General features: G+C 40.2%; 1 protein-coding gene across 1 annotated transcript in view; it reads right to left on the reverse strand.

Annotated features, from left to right (window-relative positions):
* The window catches only part of tusc3 (tumor suppressor candidate 3), a 90241-nt gene extending 71620 nt beyond the window's left edge, over positions 1-18621 (reverse strand). The window contains exon 1 of the mRNA XM_042394432.1: positions 18456-18621. Within this exon, the coding sequence (XP_042250366.1) occupies positions 18456-18560 (105 nt within the window). The 5' untranslated portion in view covers positions 18561-18621. The remainder of the gene's footprint in view (positions 1-18455) is intronic.
* Positions 18622-19337: the final 716 nt, after the last annotated feature.

Here is a 19337-nt window from a genome sequence, read left to right on the forward strand (position 1 = left end):
TGGTCCAGGAAGACACCTTTTCATCACGATTTACAATAAATGAGGTCCGCTTGCAGCAAAGACATGTTTTAATGCTAGCTAGTTGAATGCTGCATTTTATGCATAATGATGATAGCCTTGTAGGTTGTGCATGTCTTTTATCTGTTATATGTCTTTGAAAAATATGGTGTTTCAAGCCTGGATTTTGCAGGCAAACAAAAATCGACTTAAATTGTGAATCAACCCAAAGCTTGAAAAAAAAAAAAAAAAGAATTTGATTTTTTTTGGCCACTATCATCCCCAAATAGCAGATTTGTGGACTCAAGTCATGTCTCTGATGACTCAATTTGACAAATTGACTTGACTTGACTTTGAATATAATGATAGGTCGTGTTTAGGGAAGAAATGGTTACTGGTTTCATGATAAACCACAGTGAAATTGCCAACGGTTAGTGTTACCATTTCAAATTTTAATCATTAAAGCTGTGTTTGAACACCATGCTTTGAAAAACTGACGGTAAATACTGTCCAGTATCAACCAAAGTTAGCAACAGTCTCTCAGACATGGGCTCGCAGGCGTGCACAATTCATATGTGCCCGCAAGTAAACGGGGCTGCTGTGTGATAACTTTCCAGAGTTGTAAAATCCACCCTGTGAGTATTACAAACTGCTATGCTTTGTTTTTCTGATCAGCCTTTAAGCAGACTTGCTGGATCGTATTTCATTGTCTCAACCAGCATTTTAAAACAACACGCTCACACCAACACAACCCCTTGTATTGTATTACACAGCACTGTTTTCAGTCTGACTGCAGCTGAGTTCCTGTATGTTGTAGAACAACAAGTTGAAAAAAGAAAAGCAAAAAGCAACAGCTTAATGAGAACAGGGATACAGCACATACATGAAATAGATGAGACAGGCATTCCTGTTTGTTGCAGTGCAAAGTGCATTTACCTCTCATGCCTGCATAGTGCCATCTGTAATGTTATCTTTAATGTATTTCCATAAGGTATTGACTATGTTATTATTTTAATGTTTATGCAAACAATAAGTTCATAGTGTTGCTAATTGTATTTGTGGTTTTCAATATAAAGCTTGGTGAGATGATTTCAGTGTGTGTATCAGCACATTTTAACAATACTGATAACTGTGATCATTTTGGTTGCTATCATCGTGATGTGAAATTTTCATACTGTTTCATCTCTAGTGGTGATCTTCCTTCTGTTTGATTTGATATGAATTAATACATTGCCCAAGACCAAATACTGAAAATTATGATATTCAAATCATTCTTCCATCTGTCTGATTTACTTTATAAACACAAAATGCTTCACTTCCTTTCATTATTTACTGCTACAGTGACAAGTGAAGTGATGATGGGTTTGTTGGAGGTGTTGAAAAACAACTTTACTTTAAGCATCCTTACTGAGGTAATGATGTCAGTATCATGTGAATTCAGAGACAAAATACTTGGTCGGTCCATTCACGCCACAATGACACATAGAGGCCTTTTCTGATCTGATGCCAGGATCAGTCATAAGTACTATGGCCGCTAGAGGGTTTAGTCAAAACTTTGAAATGACTGATTCTGTCAGACAGTCTTCTCCAGTTTGCAGTAATAGAAAAGCTGCTCTTACTCCTGAATCCATAAATTGCCCGTACAATAAATTGCTGTTTCGTTTTTTCTCCTTGCCCATGTTTCTATTTCTACGTACCAGCATGCACGTCATCTGTTTTGGGTAGTGATCACGTTGAACACATGGATGGTTTGAAAGCATTGGCTTTTGTTTGCATTATTTACCATCAACTACTTTCTAAATAGGTTTAAGCTTTCAGACAGCATGTGGACAGTGATCCATGAGCAAAATGAGCTGCTATGCCCAAAGCTGATGCAGTATGTCTGCCCTGTTTTGGTACAAAAAAACCATTTCTTCCCATCAACATTTGCTGAGCCAACTTTTGAAATTTTTAAAAATCCTGACTTGTTCATCTACATGTTTATAAGCTGGCACTCTTTTGATCTTTTTTCCTGTTTATTTTAGTTAGGGGGTAAAGCCATTATAATTTGGTTTCTTTGATTTTGTTAAGTCACATTCATTACCTTCCTAGTCAGATTTGTTTTATTTGTTATGTTGGCCTTTGCCCACCCTGAAGTCAATTCTAAGTTCCCTCTATTTTAAAGCACATTGTAAATAAATACCTCTGTTGTTACATCTCAGATATCCATCTCTGTGGCTGCTTGGGACTTGGGAAAGATGTTACTTTTTCATGTTTTGTCTCGGCCGTACCTAGACAGGGCATTTGTCAGTGCTTTCTGGTGGACAAACTATGTATGTATGTATGTATGTATGTATGTATGTATGTATGTATGTATGTATCTATGTCTTTACTGACACTTGTTACAGACTTGTTACTGTCTGACATACTCTGATACCGATATATCTGCAAAAGGCTAATATGGGCTGGTATATCGACCCTGCTGATTTATTGGTAACCATACTCTACTTCCCAAAAAAAAGTAGAGCAAAAAAGATAAACACAAAAAGGGAGTTAAGGAACAGAGTGGGAGTGAAAGTGAGAAATTGAGAGGGACAGAGAAAAAGACTTGGTCTGACACTAAATGGCATTTAGCATTTATCCTGACTACAGCTTTATGCTAAACTGCTTCAGTTCATCATGTTATATTACCATTTTTCTGAGTGTGTGTGTGTGTGTGTGTGTGTGTGTGTGTGCTTAATAACTTGTTTTGGGGCCATAAATAACCTGTCAGTTACACAGGCAAGCTTAGACAGAATTGTAATTCCTATAAATCTTAATGCAACCAGGTGGAGGAGGATGCGCACATTTCTAACTTTTTCTCTCAGGACTTTAACTTTCAGATGAATTTTTCTACTTCAATAACCAACGAAGCCTACAGGTTAGAGATGCCTGCACCCGCCCCTCGACATCACACACCCTCCTCCAGCTGAATCTATAATACACCTACGAGACCACTGAGCAGCGACTGTGTCTGAGCAGGAGAAGAGCTAGAAAGACCATGGTGATTACTTGACATTCCCTGGATAAATACATGCTTTCAAAAGGCTATGTTAACATAATTCAATAATTCATAACCAGTTCGATTATTTCTAGGTGTAGCTTTACTTAACAAGGACTCACTCTGGCTACAAGAGCACTGTCCTCAGGTCAAACAAGGAAAGACAGAACTCTGAGAAAAAGAAACCTGCCTTTCTCAGTTTCTCTCTCCCTACTAGATTTGGGTACCATTAACATTTGAACTGATACTGTTACCGGTACCTAGAATTCAGTACTGGTACCCAACATTACCTTTTTTCAGTACATTACTCTCTCTGTAATAACAAACTAATACTACTTTGTTATTACAGAGAGACTATACCTAAACATATGGTCTCATCCATATGTTTATATAGGATTAGCATGCTAGGCTAACAGTCCATCAGCTGTGTGACTGTGTGACTCTGCGCACAAAACACCATAAATACAACTGTCACCTGTGCTGTTAAACTGGAGAAACCACAGCTACACCTTATTTTTATACGGCCTATGGGCTACACACAGCACAGCACGGCCATGCTAGCTAGCTAGCTGCTAGCCGCTGTACAGGCTGGTAAAATGGAGCTGCCGCATTTCTTTCTATCTGTGGGTTAGTGCTCCCATCAGTGTCAGAGCCTCCGTGTAAGATGTAAGTGAGCTGCACTCTCAGTCCCACAAGGTACCGAAATTTGGTACCAATTGTTCTAATGTGAATCAGTGCTTGGTAGTACCAATGTACTACAGCTATTCTGTCAGTACCCTTAAAAGTACCGAGTTCGATTCCCAACCCTACTCCCTACTGTCTGTACTTACACTGTCATGACAAGTGATTTCAATAAGGCAGTCTTATGACAGCCTCTCTACCATGCAGAGAAACCCAAAACACACACACACATACATAGTCTTACGCCTTGTGTAGAGTGTTAACAGGCTTTCTGAGTGTTAACAGGCTTTCTGCCAGTGAAGCAGAAAGACTAATAGTTTAATAAGAGAATCATCAGATATGTGTGACAGGCAACATGTACACACACAAAAACACACACACGTATATATTACACATACACAGCTTTAGGAGAAGCTCCACTATAAGGTGTCAATCTAACAACCTAGTACATTTCAAGACTGTGTGTATCTAAGTGCATATCTGTTAACATGTATACTTATGTGTTTCTGTGTGCAATTATGTATAAGTGTGTGAGTGTGTGTGTGGCCTGTGAACCGTCACGGCAACACAGGTCTGTCTGGGAGGATAAGAGTGTGACGTCTTATCAGCCACAAGCCAGACAGACATACACACACACACATACACACACACACAATGGGATAATATGCCACCTCATATCAGCCATACGGCAAGGCCTGTCACTGCGGGGGTGTGTGAGGGGGGACGACAGAAGGGAGCGAAGAAGGAAGGGAGTAGAGGCATGGAGGATGAGGGGGAAAGAAAATGGAAAATGGGATGAGAGGAGAAGTGAAGTGACAGAGAAGAGACAGATAAGGAGAGAGGGGGGGGGCAAAGGAGAGTTATGACAACTTTTCCCTCTGGAGATAAGGAGTGATGAAGAAAGACAGGAATTAATGATCAGAGAGGAGGTATGGTTGGTTAGTCGTTAGCAGGTAGACAGACTGTCCGGCCAGTAAACAAAAGGTTGGACTATCTTAGCATTAGTTGTCCTGATGCAACAGTCAGACAAGACAGATATTAGCATATTAAAGTTTGGCAGTCACACAGAAGTCAATGCTTGAGTCAATCATTGACTGAAAATCTAATGCCCTATTTGTCACGTTAGCGGAGGGAAATATTCCCATGTTTATACATGTGCACTGACAATATAACACTATATGGATATCAATTTCAGCATTTCCCATACATAGCTCTACTTAGACAGCCTGCCCAGGTAGATTAAGACCCACTCAGGTAGATAAAATCTGTCTGAGTTGTATGCTGCTCTAACTGAGTGGGGACTACAGGCTTCTCAGTGCGCAGCTGCCTAGCTTGCGTCTACAAGTGAGGTGTTTAAGGAACATTGGTAAATTGTAGCATCTACTGATAGTCTGCATGTGAGGCGTTTAGGGTACATCTGTAAATTGGAGGGTCTGCTGATGTCTGAAATGTGAGGCATTTAGGGGACATCTGTACATTTCAGCTACATAAAATAACCTCGGTTACACTCTCCCCCTCTAAACTACAAGAGCCTCTGCATGCACATCGGTCACAGGCCGTGCCACCCACCACCACAAGTAAATTCTAAACCTGTGGGAAACACTGAATTTGGGTTTAATCAAAGACTGACTTTGGCTAAAATGATGCATCCATGTTGGTGTTCAGGTGATTCCATTTTACTTAGCACCACCTGGATATGTTTCCCAGTTGTAAATACAAATTTAATGTTGACATAAACACTATTGACAAGTCAGAAAATAGTAATTACAGTAACTCCAATATGACATGAATGGGTACTAACTAACTCGCTGAATGAATGACAAAACCCAGGATTGAGTGACAGACTGAAAACACACCTAGTAATTATTCATCAATGAGAACATGACTGCCTGACTGACTTATTTCCTGAATAGGTGACCGAGTGAACGAGTGACTGACGATCAGATTTGATGACTGACTGCAAGTCAACATATGACTGACTAAGTGAGGCAGTGTCTATGCGAATAAATGAATGACTGAGTTAACAACTACATCATGCTACAGAGCAATTGACAAAAAGACGTTAATGACCAAAGTTATAACTTGCTAATAATGACCAGACACTATAAAACGATTTGTAACTAAAAGAAATGTCTGAGTGAGAATGACTGAATGGTAGTTAAGTGAGTGAATGAGTAAATTAATGATATCATAAATAACTGACTGATTTAGTGAATAAGTAACTGACTATCCAGCAGAGTAAATGACTTACTGAATGGCTAACTAGGCAACAGAGAGAGGGACACTTCTGAGGCAGCAAGTGATGAATGACGCTGAGAAATGAATGTTCACAACAACAAGGAAACACCCTGCACTCCTTTCAGATTGAACAGGGCTGGCACAGAAATTAGCCTCAAAAATGTCAAGAAAATGGTGAGTTAGGAGGGAGGGATGAGGGGAAGGAAGAGGAAAGCAAAGAGGAAAAGGAGAAGACCAGATGCGGAGAAAGGTAGGTGATGAAAAAAAAAGAGAGAAACCATTTCATGACTTACTTACTTGACTTAAGCCCTTTGCTCCTCTATGGAGCATAGGCCGTTGACAAATGTCCTCCACCTCACTCGATTGTTGGCGGTTCTTTCGAGATCCTCCCAGTTGAGCCCACTCCCAGACATTTCTGCGACCTCTTCTGCAGTTGTTCCCCGGGGCGACCTCTTTTCCTTGTTCCTTGGAGGTTCCATTTCATGGGTTGTCAGGTGATGTTTGTGGCAGATTTTCTGAGGGTGTGTCCAATCCAACTCCACTGTCTCCTTCGAATTTGTAAGTCAATGGGATCCTGGCTTGTTCTTTTCCACAGGTCCACATTGCTTACTTTGTCTCTCCACCAGATGTTTATTATTCTCCTCAGGCAGGTGCTAATGAATGTTTGCAGCCTGTTTGTTGTGTGTTTTGTTGTTCTCCATGTCTCTGATCCATACAACATCACCTGCTTCATGTTGGAGTTAAAGATGCGTATTTTGGTATTGCTCCAGATCTTCATGAGCATGGTAAACATCACCCTAGCCTTATTGATCATGCATTTTATGTCGGCATCAGTCCCTCCGGTGGTGTACACAGCACTGCCTAGGTATGTGCATATGTCTACCTCCACTAGGGCAGTGCTGTACATGAGGATAAGGTTGCTGGTTTTGGAGTGGATCACTTGTGTCTTTGCTGCATTGGGTGTAAGACGAAGTTTTGTCACAGCTTGTGAGAGTCTGTCTGTCTTTCTCCCGCATATGTATCTGTGTGTGTGAAAGAAGAGCTATATCATCCGCAAAGTCAAGGTCATCTAGCTGCTCCTACAATGTCCACTGAGTCCCATTTCTTTTCCCTTAAGTTGTTTCCCTCGTGATCCAGTCAATTGCCAGGATGAACAGGGATGGTCATAGTAGACATCCCTTCTTGACACCCATCTTGACATTAAAGCTCTGGGACAGCTGGCCTGCATGCACGACTTTACATGAGGTTCCATCATACAAGTTCTTGATTAGGTTAAGATCTTGGTGGGAATTCCATAGTGGTCAATTAGGCGCCATAGTGTTGTCCTGTCTAAGCTGTCAAACACTTTCTCAAAGTCGATGAAGTTGATGTACAGGGGTGTGCTTCATTTAATAGACTGTTCAATGATGATGCATAGTGGTCTGTGTATGAGCAATCTATCCTGAATCCTGAGACAGTTGAGGATGACCTGGTAGAGGTCTTACTTGGTACAGGAAGTAGAGTGAACCCTCAGTAGCTGTTACATTTTCTTTGGTCACCTTTCTTAGGCAGTTTCACAGTGTATCCCTCTACAATCAGTGTACCTTTGTCTCAATTGATTTCATATTCTGAAACTGAAATCAGAAAAAAGTGTGCTTTTTTAAAATTATCAATGTTTGTAACAATGTTTTAAAAATAGAAATAGAGCCATTTTCCATTGAATTTTATCCTCAAAATAGAAAATTGTGTTGTTTCCTTATTATGGATTTTCATTTAGTGAGTCCAACACAAAAAATCCAGTTTCCATTACCACAAAATGCAAAACTGGGGCAATTTTAAATGATCTTTGTTATCCAAAGGTGAACTGGAAGCATTTTAATCTTTTGAAGTTTAATTAATGTCTTGCTAGAATTAGTTATGATGGTCATTAACTCAACAATTAATATGACAGTATCCATTTCACATTATGGAAAGTATCCGCATTAGACCGATAACGTATGCTTTTGTCAGTGTGAAAGCTAGCAAACACATACCATCCAGATGCATCCGGTAGAATGTTTATTTCTATAGCAACAATAAAGAAATTATAACATTCATAATGTTCAACTGAATGCAGCTGAAGGTATGGCAGGTCGGACTTCAGGACTGTGGACTGACAAGGAGACCTGCGTAACTGCTTGATATTGCCCATGATCATATGAATAACCGTTAGCAAGAGCGAGCACTCTTCTGATGGACCTGTTCGACTGTGTCAGCACTGAGGGTTGCATTGGGCGGATGTGGCTCAGAGGCAGAGTCCACTTATCGTAAGACCGGCGGTTGGCAGGTTGGCAACTTGCATGCCAGCCTCTGCCATCAGTGTATAAACGTTTGTGTGAATGGGTGAATGTTGGCGTGTAGTGTAAAGCGCTTGAGTGGTCAGAAGACTAGAAAGAGATTATATAAATGCAGTCCATTTACCATTGTGCACCCCCAGCTTAATGCTTGCCCTATACACACACAGTGAACCAGTATCAAGTATATTAATGAAGTGTGATCATTTTATTTCTATAAAATCCCTGATTTGCATCATTGGTTTGATAATACAACTCATATAATAAGAGCATAGTTAAGAGAGGTTATGCAACAAGGACTTTGACTGCATCCATGTAGTTGTAGGCTATTTATCTAAATATGCAACAGTAAATATGCATGTCAGAAAATGGATCTGCTTTCCTTCAGTAGTTAATTCAAGACAAAACAAGAGATGATGCACAGGCAGACATCGAGCTCACACAACGTTGCCTGTGCGTGCTGGTAGCCTGTTTAGCACCTCTTTGAAATGCTCTACCCATCTGTTGAGCTGCGCCTTCTGGGTTGAAAGCAGTTGGCTGTTCTTGTCTGTAATTGGTTTCCTTGTAATGGTAGATAACTCCTTTATGTTCCTTTGAGTCGCCACAAGTTCTGTCTCCTTGGCTAGCCTCTCCACCTGTGTTCTCTTGGCCCTCCTGATGTTCTTTTGCACTTCTTTGTGGCATCTGTTGTAATACTTCTGGGCCAAAGACTTTTCAGCTCTTGTCCTCGAGTTATTCACTTTTTCTTTTAACTCTCTCTTCTGTTGGATTGTGTTGAGGGTTTCCGGTGTTATTCACTCCTTATGCTTTTGGGTACTTCTCCCTAAGCCCTTCTGACGGGTTGAGCTCCAAACAGCTTTTAGGTGTTCCCACTCCTTGTTTATTGTCCATTCTTCCATCCTTCTCTGCTGTAGCTCTGTGTTTTCCCTTATCCTTGAACTGCTTCGCCACTCGACCTTTGCTGAGGTATTCAGTGTTGTTCTGCTCCTCCTCTTGTTCTGACATCTTCCATGGACCTTCTGAACTTTTTACAGATACAAATGTGGTCAATCTGATTTCTGTGACATGGTCTGGTGACATCCAAGTATTTTGTGGTAATAGTTTTATGGGGGAATACACTTCCCTAATCACTAGAGTATTGTTGACACAGGTCTCAGCAATCATCTCCCCATTTTCATTCATTTTCCCCACTCCATGTTTTCCCATCGCTGCCTCTTATCGCTCATTTTGGCCTCAAATCTTGGCGTTGAAGTCACCCATCAGGATAATGAGGTCTCTGGGTCCGATACTATTGAGTAGGTGGTGCTGTCATAGAACCTGGCCTTGACTTCATCATCTAAATCATTGGTGGGTGCACAGCATTGAACTACGTGGACTTTCACTCTCCTGTTAATGGTTTTGAAGGTTGCAGAGATGAGGGTTTGATGCTGATGGGTTTCCATGCAGTTAGAGCCTTTCTAGTTCCTTCGTCATCATGATGGCCACTCCCTCTGTATGCTCCCTAAACTTCATGTCTGGAGTAGATAATGGACTGCCCACTGGCCAATTTGACCTCCCCTGACTTGTGTCCATCTTGTTTCTGCCAAGCCCAGGACTGAGAGATTGTAGCACACCATTACTTTGGCAATTATGGCAGCCTTGCCAGCCTGGAGCATGGTTTGGATGTTCCATGTCCCCACAGGGATGGATTTATTTGGTGTCAGAAAATGTGTCAATTAATCCGTGGTTCACATGCATGCCGAACCGTGGGGGCAATCCGTGCGTATCACAGAACAACTACAATCCGTTGCACCGCTACCTACCAGGGTTATAAAACCCTATCCAGCGTAGCTCTCAGGATCACTGGAGTACACAAATCTCAAATTTCATAACACCACATAATTATAGAAATGTTAAAAGGGTGCGCTGAGAAGGGTGATTGAGGGAAAAAAATACAGCAGAGGTGACACAGGAGGGCAAAGGGTGGGTAAGGGGATGGAGAGCGGGAGATTGAATCCTTTTGCCACGCAGAAAATTAGTTATAGAAGTGTTGGAAAGAGGAGAGAAAAAAGGAGGAGGAGAGGGAGGAATAACAGAGGTGGAAAATGACTTGGGAACACAGGCCATCAGTCACTGGGAAAACAGGCCTGACACTACTGCATCAATAATTCAGATGACTACGGCTAATGAGCGAGATCCAAACAAATCACCCCTGAATTCACTGGAAGAACACTGAAACATTTCACTGCACAAAATATGGCACCATTATGGCTGCTTTTTAGCTGCAGTTTGGACTGTATTGGCAACACACAAGGTAAAGGGTGGAATGGATACAAAATTCATCTCTAACACTTGAAACATATTGAATACATATTCATTTTGATAAGGAAAAAGGGACAGAGGGAATCAACAGAGACTCAGAGAGAGAGACGAGAGAGCGAGAGGAGCACCAAAGAAAAAGACCCATTTCACAAAAGACAGAAATAAAAGGCAGAAATAAACAAAGACTGTAATAAATTAAGTGAAACAGAAAAAAGAAAGAACAGAAGCAATGATGTTGGAGTGTTAACAACTGCTGCTGGAGTGCAGTGGTTGTTAACAAAAATTGACAAAAATGTAAGGACAAACACAGTACAATTTGGTAGCACTAAGCCTAAATCAAACCCAGTGTGGTGTCTGTTAAAACACACACACACACACACACACACACACACACACACACACACACACGCATGAAGGCATACACAGTAAACAACTTCCTTCCTTCCGACTCTACACACTTACAACAGCACCTACACAGCATGGGACAATATTGAAACTACAATCCACGTTCTCTGCACAGCTTGATAAAAGGCACAATGGGTTTGTTTAAAGAGAAGGGCTGGCTTTTCATAGAAGCAAGTTAGCAGCAGAGAAACATTTCTGAACTCCTATGGCCAATAGATTATTTGCAGGAAACTTGTTAAGTCACTTGGTCCGATTCACAGACAGTCCTGAAATTGTGGCCTCATTGATAATGATGGGGCCATAAAAATGTACCACACTTAAGGCCTTTAAACACAAGGGATGTGACGAATAAATGACATGAAAATGCAAAATACTCACCTGCGAATATTTTGCATCAAAACTATTCATACTGGCAGTGATACAGTTTGTGACAGAAACACAGAAACACGCATTTGCAACAGCTCATTGTGTTGTTCGTTAGCCTGGTGAAGGCAGTTTGTCTGGCCGCTGTCCTCTCAGCTCCCCAGGAACTGCAGCTGACAGGCAGCTGCTTTTGTGGACATAGATGCTGAATGCAAGTCAGAGTCGGTGTGGACTGAAGGGATTTAAGACTCTCCTCTTCTTTTGTCAAGCAAAGAGGAGGAGGAGGACAACATCATCATCATCACTGGATGATGTTGACAACATAGTGATGATGTCAACATCATCCAGTAATGATGATGATGATGATGATGATGATGATGATGATGATGATGATGATCTCCGACCTGCATTCAGTGTCTCTGTCCACAGAAGCAGCCATCTGTCAGCTGCAGCTCCTGGGGAGCTGAGAGGACAGCGGCTGGACAAACTGCCTTCACCAGGCTGACTGACGGCAAAATAGTTTTCATATCAGCTCAATGGGAAGAAATTGACAGTGTTTGTATTTATAAATACATTATGATGATGCATGTGATGATACATGAATCAATATATTGATTAATTGGCTTTATTTCACTGGGTTTTGACCAGACTGACAAAACGAATATTTGAAGACAGCTCTGCCTTCTTTACAAGTTTTTACACTTGTTGGCCTCCCATAAGTATTTGGAGACATCAATTTAGGCTCCAGGAAATTTTAGAGACTAAAAAATAAATATAAAACAATAATAACTACATTAATCGACAATAAAGATAGTTGCAGCCCTAATCATTTTCTCCATCTCAGTGCTTGTTGTCTATAGCCATGTGTCTCTTTCTTGCCGTTTTCTCTTCCTTGACCACTTCTCTCCTTCTCTCTGCTAAACTTGATGAAGGCTGGCAGTAAAACTCAACTGACCCCATCATGTAGTCATGTAAAAACAGCTGTAGATCATATCGAATGCACTATAAAGACAGAAGTAGTAGTAGTAGTAGTCAGAGTACAGTAGTGATGAGCCAATTTGTTAAGTGAATTTGATAAAAATGGATGTTTTTCTGGAGAGTTTATATGTGTCAAGATGCCACCTGCTGTGTGGAATTTCACACAGAAAACAACAGGCAGAGTTTTTTAATGCACATCGCAGGCTGTCAAATAATATTACTTGAAGGGGAAAATTAATACGAGCAAACTTAGCTTCACAACACCCTGCTTTCAGTGGGTCACCACTGTGCCACACAAAGCTAAAGTTAGCTCACTTTGAACAATGCAACACTGCTGTAGCTCAGTCGAAAAGAACCGTTTGAAGTAACTGAGAACAACTTGCATCACAAACGTGGTCAAACAGTGTCCTGCAGGTGTGCCTGTGATGTGAAGAAGGTCTTTTAGCCGAGCAACATCCTAGCTCCATACAATATGTCCCAGAGTCAGATATTTGCAGTATCTCTCAACATCAAATCTGTTTTTATCATATCACCCCAAACATGTCAATGTGGTAGGCAATGGTTATAAAGAGTGCAGATTTTCTGAACAAATGCATCTTGTATAAAACTATAAATTGAAACATGTCAAAAACTAAATATGCATTAATGGTAGGAATTCATCAGTAAAAGCTATCTTTTCTCAGATAGTCTGTCTATACTATAAAATCCATGGGCAGAAACATATAGTGCAGTATGTTTAAACAGTGAGCTATGGTTTATTCTCCAATGAACAGGTTAGACAGAAAACCAAGAGTCAATACTGCTTACACAGTGTTTAGCTTCGTAAGCCCCAGTCTAAACTCTGCAAGTGGCTTGGGTTATGCCCTGAAGGGCCTACCCGGTAGTTTATTGCACCTCTGTGTGCAAAAGTAGCCGGCTCTTATTATTCTGTTCCACTTACAAGACTGGTCCCTGGGTGTGGTAGCAAGCCCACTACTTTGCAATCTTTATCTCTCTATAGACATATAACTCTCTAGATATATATAATTCTCCTTGCCTCAGACTCGCTGCCCTGGACTTCTTTTTTTCCTCTCTTTACCTCCCCTGCCTCCATATGCCTAGTTATAGGAAGTGCTTACATTGGTTCTTTCTTTGTGCTGTAGTCAGCCTTAAGACAGAAACACAACACAAGCTAGATATAATATCTAGCAGAGCTGGGGTGATGAACGAGGGAGTATTGAAGGGCTATAAATATTCCTTCTCTCTCCATGACTATTTCTTTCACTCCCTGAGGGGCATATAGCAGGTTTTAAAAAGACAGGGGTCCAGCACTGCTGCCCTAACTTCCTTTTTTTTTTTTAATATGGTTTAATTTCCTTCTTTCTTACAGTCTGTCACAATCTTGATGCTTAACGTTTCTTCTTAACTTCTCCTTTTCCCTATCAGAGTCCAATTTTCTCTTTATCTTTTCACCCACCTGTACATCCATCCTGATTGCCTCTAAGGAAAAGAAAAATTCTTGAACATAAATATCAGTGGCTGGAAACTGCTACTCTCAGTGCTCTGACAGTAATATCACTTTCCTTTGGCATGACACAGCACACTTTTGAAATTCCATTGCAAACTCATGAAGCAAGATGACTACGGCTTAAGTGTGGTACACTGACCCACTCTGCCTTCTGAGCAGAGGCAAAGCATGACAGCGCCCTTCCTCAACTGAACTTCATCGTCAGTTAACAGATTTGCCAAAGATGTGATTTCCTGCCGACAAGAAGAAATGAAGAAATATGCGTATCCTGAGTGATGAAAGAGTAGAAGCGACTTGTTTAGCCAACTTTGTACACTTGTTGTACACTCCTCTGTGTGGCGCTGTCCTTCACTTCCATCACCCTTCTCTATTTCCATCACAGTTATTTAGTTAAAAATGTAAGACAAGACTGTTAAAGTTTACAGCCTGTCATGCCATTTTCCTGCATTGTTCTGTGTACAATGACGCAGCAAAAAAAAAAAGAAGCAGTAACTCAACTGACAAACTGCAAGTTGACCCAGGGGCTTCCAGCAAACACAGCCAGTGTGAAAGTTTGAACAAATGACTGTAACATGCAGATTTTCATGCTTTCTTCTTCTACAGTGGCCTTCTCCTGTGCTTGTTGTATTTGTCCACAGCGCCTATTACAGTATCAGAGAGCAATGGTGACTCTGATCAGTAACACTACAAAAAGAAGTCTACATAAGAAACTTGACCCAAAGCCTGACAGCGATGTTTTAATGTCAGAAGTCTCTTTTCTCTTTCTCTTCCTGTCTCCACACTGCAAAGACAGAGTTGACAGCCTAAAACTGCATTTAGTGCAACAGTGAAACAAAGACATGATTTAGTTTGTAGCTGTCATTATAACCATAATAATTAAGTAACTGCTGAACCAAGGAGGGGAAACGAGACAAGGACAGACAAATCAATAAACGCAGCTTTGAATACTGAGTCAATATTTAAATACGGCTGTAACAAACAAACAAACATTTGAATGTTGGAATGTTTATGGACAGCCTTCATTATAACTTTTAGCCCATGTTACCCGCCGCTGCAGTTAAGATCCAAAACTCATGGTGACAAATACAAAACGAATGGCTGTGAAGGAGAGCAGAAGTTAGTGAGATGAATACAAAATGCTGTTTCACCATTTTGTCCGTTTCCAGCTAAATAAGATCTTCCTCCATCTCGTCCACCTCCACTGCCATAGCCCCAGGCAGGCAACTGGGAAGGTACATTTCTCACATTATAACCCCTCAATATCTCTCCTGTGGCTCATTGAAAGTATGTCTTGTGTACGTGTGTGTACGTGTGTGCAGCTTTCTGCTGTCTGCTACTCGGTACAGCTGTCCCCAGTAATACTACCAAGACCCATCTTCTTATGGACAGTTACGCAGCTGAAACCAGCAAAGTGCAGAGTCACACTCAGATCTTTCAGACGGGATTAACCAAAGTTAAATGTTGACGGACAAAATATTTAACTCAAAGGTTTAAAGATAGTTGCGATGTCAATGTCAAAGAAGCAAACTAATAATAGCTGGATACATTTCAGCTGGGTAAGTGATTGAGAAATGCTCTCTGTGTCACTCATTAGATAATGTAGAGATGTGTCCTTGAGTAGGTCAGTGCCTAACAGTCGCAGACTGTGGCTATAATGGGCAGCTCCCTGGTGTACTTTTGTGAATGTGAAGCAAGGCATTGCTGAAAATAAGCATTGGTGTCAGTAGACTGTCCTTGGGCAAAAAAAAAAGGTTAAAATTGAAGTTTAAACTCCTAACTGTAACTGTTATAGATATTACAATTTGGTTTCAGCTATCCACGGACTAGATTCTGTCCAGATAGATAGATAGATAGATAGATAGAAGCAAGATATAATTGCATATTCATACACATTACATCTTAAATTACATTTTGGTTCTATACAATCATTTAACTAGTTCCTTGTGTCTATGTGTGCAAATATTAAGAAAAAAGTCTCCCAAATATTAGAATAAAAAAAGAAGTGATGAGTGTCTCCACAGCTCCAACGGTTGTGACACCTTCATTACATACTGTGTACTGCACACCTCGCGAGCCATCAAAATGAGTGATAGAAAAAAAATGAAGTGTTTGCAGGGAACTGCAGGGCAAATATGTCAGTCTGAATTATTCATTCGTTCTCACACTCTTTCAAACACTTTTCCATCAGTGTTTAATCTGTCCATTTATTCATCAGTTTATTCTTTCATTCAATTTGTTATATTCAATTATTTATTCATTCATTCAAATATTTGTTGACCTGTCAAGTATTTGTCCATGCATTCCTTCTTTTATTCATTCCCCCAATTTGTCCACTCAATCAATTTTCTATTCATATGCAAAAATCAGCTGAGAAGAAAGGTGCTGATGGGGGGGGGGGGGGGGGGGGGGGGGGGGTGCAACATTATAGTTACGACAGCACGAAGGCTGACAGTTATTTCCATTATCCATCAATCTGCTGATTATTTTTCCAATCAATAAACTGTCTGGTCTATAAAACATCAGAACATGAGTTTACTATGATGTAATACCAAGCAAAGAACCTGAAACCATCAAAAGTATTTTCCTTTGAAAAATTACTTCAATTATTAATCAATTATCAAAATAGTTCAACATTAATTTTCTTTCGGTCGACTAATCGTTTCCTCAATTAATCGTTGCAGCTCTTAACAGCACACGTTCCCCACTAAACATCACTGGTTCAAGCCCCTGATTTGAACCTCATGTTGACAGTTGAAACATCAGTCATCAATTTGATGCTTCAACTGTCTCAAAATATTCTAACTGCAAACAGAATTTTAATGGAAACAGGGACAAAGGTTGTAGAAAAGCAGACCAGAGAAGCATAATCCCTTATTCTTGACACTCTATTTTTGCACACTCTCAGCTGCACTGGATGTTTGTGAGGTCAACTAAACTTCACCTGAACTAGACCAGACGTTGGCACTATTTCCTGTGCTTCCATCCAATGTGATTACAATCTCGGCTGTCAGTGCTGTCAGTGGGGGCCATGCAGGAGAACTATTCAACAATGTGTCAGGTATCTTCTTACCGCACTATAATGAGGATGAGCACTTCTTATTTCTTTGATTGTGTGAAAATGTGAGGTTTTTATATTGTAGCTGATGCAAGTAAAGGCACTAAAATGTTAGTTGTACAGATAAAACCTGGAACTTGACATATAATCTATTGAAGGAGTGTAATTTGAGACAGCTGCTCTGCAGGTGCACTGGACTGTAGTGTAATTGGAGAAAGGCTATGAATAATATAGTTCAACAAAATAATCCCACAGTCTACAAAAGTTGGTGGAAAGCTTTGGATCTTGGGTTAAGATTAATTAAACTTCTATTTCCATGGTCAAGTATTAAATTTCATGCTCCAATGACTAATACAGTATTTGTCATAATTCTAAGTAAGGTATATTATGAAAATTCATCAATAATAATATTTAATATTTCTAATAAAAATATATATATATCTATAATCTATAGATAACAAAAAGCAGGAATCACCAGCACATAACCAAATGAACTAAAGATACCTTAAGAAAGACAGAGTGGTTTGGATTCAAGTTGCTTTAAAAAGATCAAGGTACACACAGACGAATGAATAAATATGCGTAATAATCACAAAGATAATTTTTGTTCTATCACTACAAATTGCATATTACACTTCAACTGTCAGGGCTTCAGATTCAGCATTTCATTCTGTTTAGGCCTCCCATGTAAAATAGTATACAGCTCACACCAAATCTATCACCAACACGTGTGGGTGACATTACTATAATCACACTAGCATATTTATAACTAGATTCAGTTGATTCCATATAAAGCACGTTAACAGACACAATATGTGAGCCAACAGCCCTTTCAGCCCAGTAACAAAATAGAGCAAACAAGCCAAAGAAGCGTCTTCCGCATCTCCCTTTCAGCTGAAACAGACCGACTATCGTTTCATTGGAATTACCACATGTCCGCTTTCTCTAAACCAACCGCAGTGATATGTGACTGTGTCGGGAAATGAGCAGTAACCTACATACAGCTAGCTACTTGTGACTAGCTGTACAAGATGCACGATACTGTGTGATTCTCGCTACTGTCAAGCTTCCAAAAAGTAAAAGCACTTCCTGTATGGATACTCACTATTTTCGAAATTAAATTTCTTCTAGCGCTCACGCAGCGATGTTTTGGAACCGTGAGGCTATTTTCAAAGTCATACTACGGAAATACAATATTTAGTTGTCCTCCATCACACCATTGACTATTCTGTGTATGCTGTAGACCATATAAGATAATTTTCTGTGTCCAATCAATCACAGCCATGTAAGTTACGCCTGTCATGTGCAGAAAGCTAGCAACGCTCATTTGCATAGAAAATGGCCAAAACAAAGCGTAAACCGGACACCTTATAAGCAGTGTCTCTTTGCTAGAAAGAATGTTCACATTTAACGTTATCTATTTCGATCTGCATTTATTGTACCTGCATAACACGAGCTTGGCTCTGACGAACTTCCTGTCCTTCTCTGACTAACCCTCGCTACCTTAACGCACAACGGCAGATTCAACCTGCACTCCCCTTTCATTAAACGACACGACAATATTCACTGAAAAATACATTCAAACGGTTGAAGCATTACCTCTTTCTTCTTTTGGCCTCCCCCGGGCGGCAGACATAGCAACAGGAGGAGGACAACGGACAGGGCCGGCAGGTTAGCAGAGGATTTAGCCCAAACAGACGCCATGACGGAAGGATGCTCTGACTGCAAGACACGTCTCCGCCAACGGATTGGATTCTGAGTTGACCAATCAGCGCAAAGAGATTTGAGACGCGGAAGCCTCTGGGTTTTGTAGTTTTGGAGGGTGACAGAAGCCAAATGAAAGTGGATCCTTGTGGACACACTGTCAGTGTTGTTGATGTGTGTTGTGTGTCTATGTGTAATGTTTTAATGAACTGCCAGATGGGCCAAAGACAGTTTTACACCTATATTTTACAATAAAAGTGTATTCTATTCTAATTATTGTATTCAATGTAGACTACATATTCTTACTGTACTTAAAGTATACTCACATCTCAAAGACATATCATCTATTTCAGTTAGGGGTTATTTAAGGAAAGTCTTTACCAGCATGTAATGGGAAACTGTTCATGCCTTATACTCTGCATTAACATGACATCTGGACCTGAACTTGTCGTATAGGCTAATAAGAAAAGAGCACGTAATAAATGACTGAATAAAAAGGGCTGTAAATTAATATTCTTCTTTCTTGGATGCACACCAAAGCAGAAAATTTAATTTTGTACAAGAGACAAATTTATTGGCAATATTTAAAAAATGCAGACTGAATTTGAACCTAAAAGATCTCTGTTAACTAAGTCTGTTTTTTAACCAGGCTTTTAGGGCTTTCTGAACTTCATCAGCCGTCAGACAGAGAGTTCACCAGAGTTCATCAGAAGTCAGGATTATCTATATTATTTTAGTCTAAATGCTACTATTTTTTAGTTTACTTCATTCAAATAT

Source organism: Thunnus maccoyii, chromosome 2 (genome assembly GCF_910596095.1).
Source record: "Thunnus maccoyii chromosome 2, fThuMac1.1, whole genome shotgun sequence".
Taxonomy (NCBI): Eukaryota; Metazoa; Chordata; class Actinopteri; order Scombriformes; family Scombridae; genus Thunnus; species Thunnus maccoyii.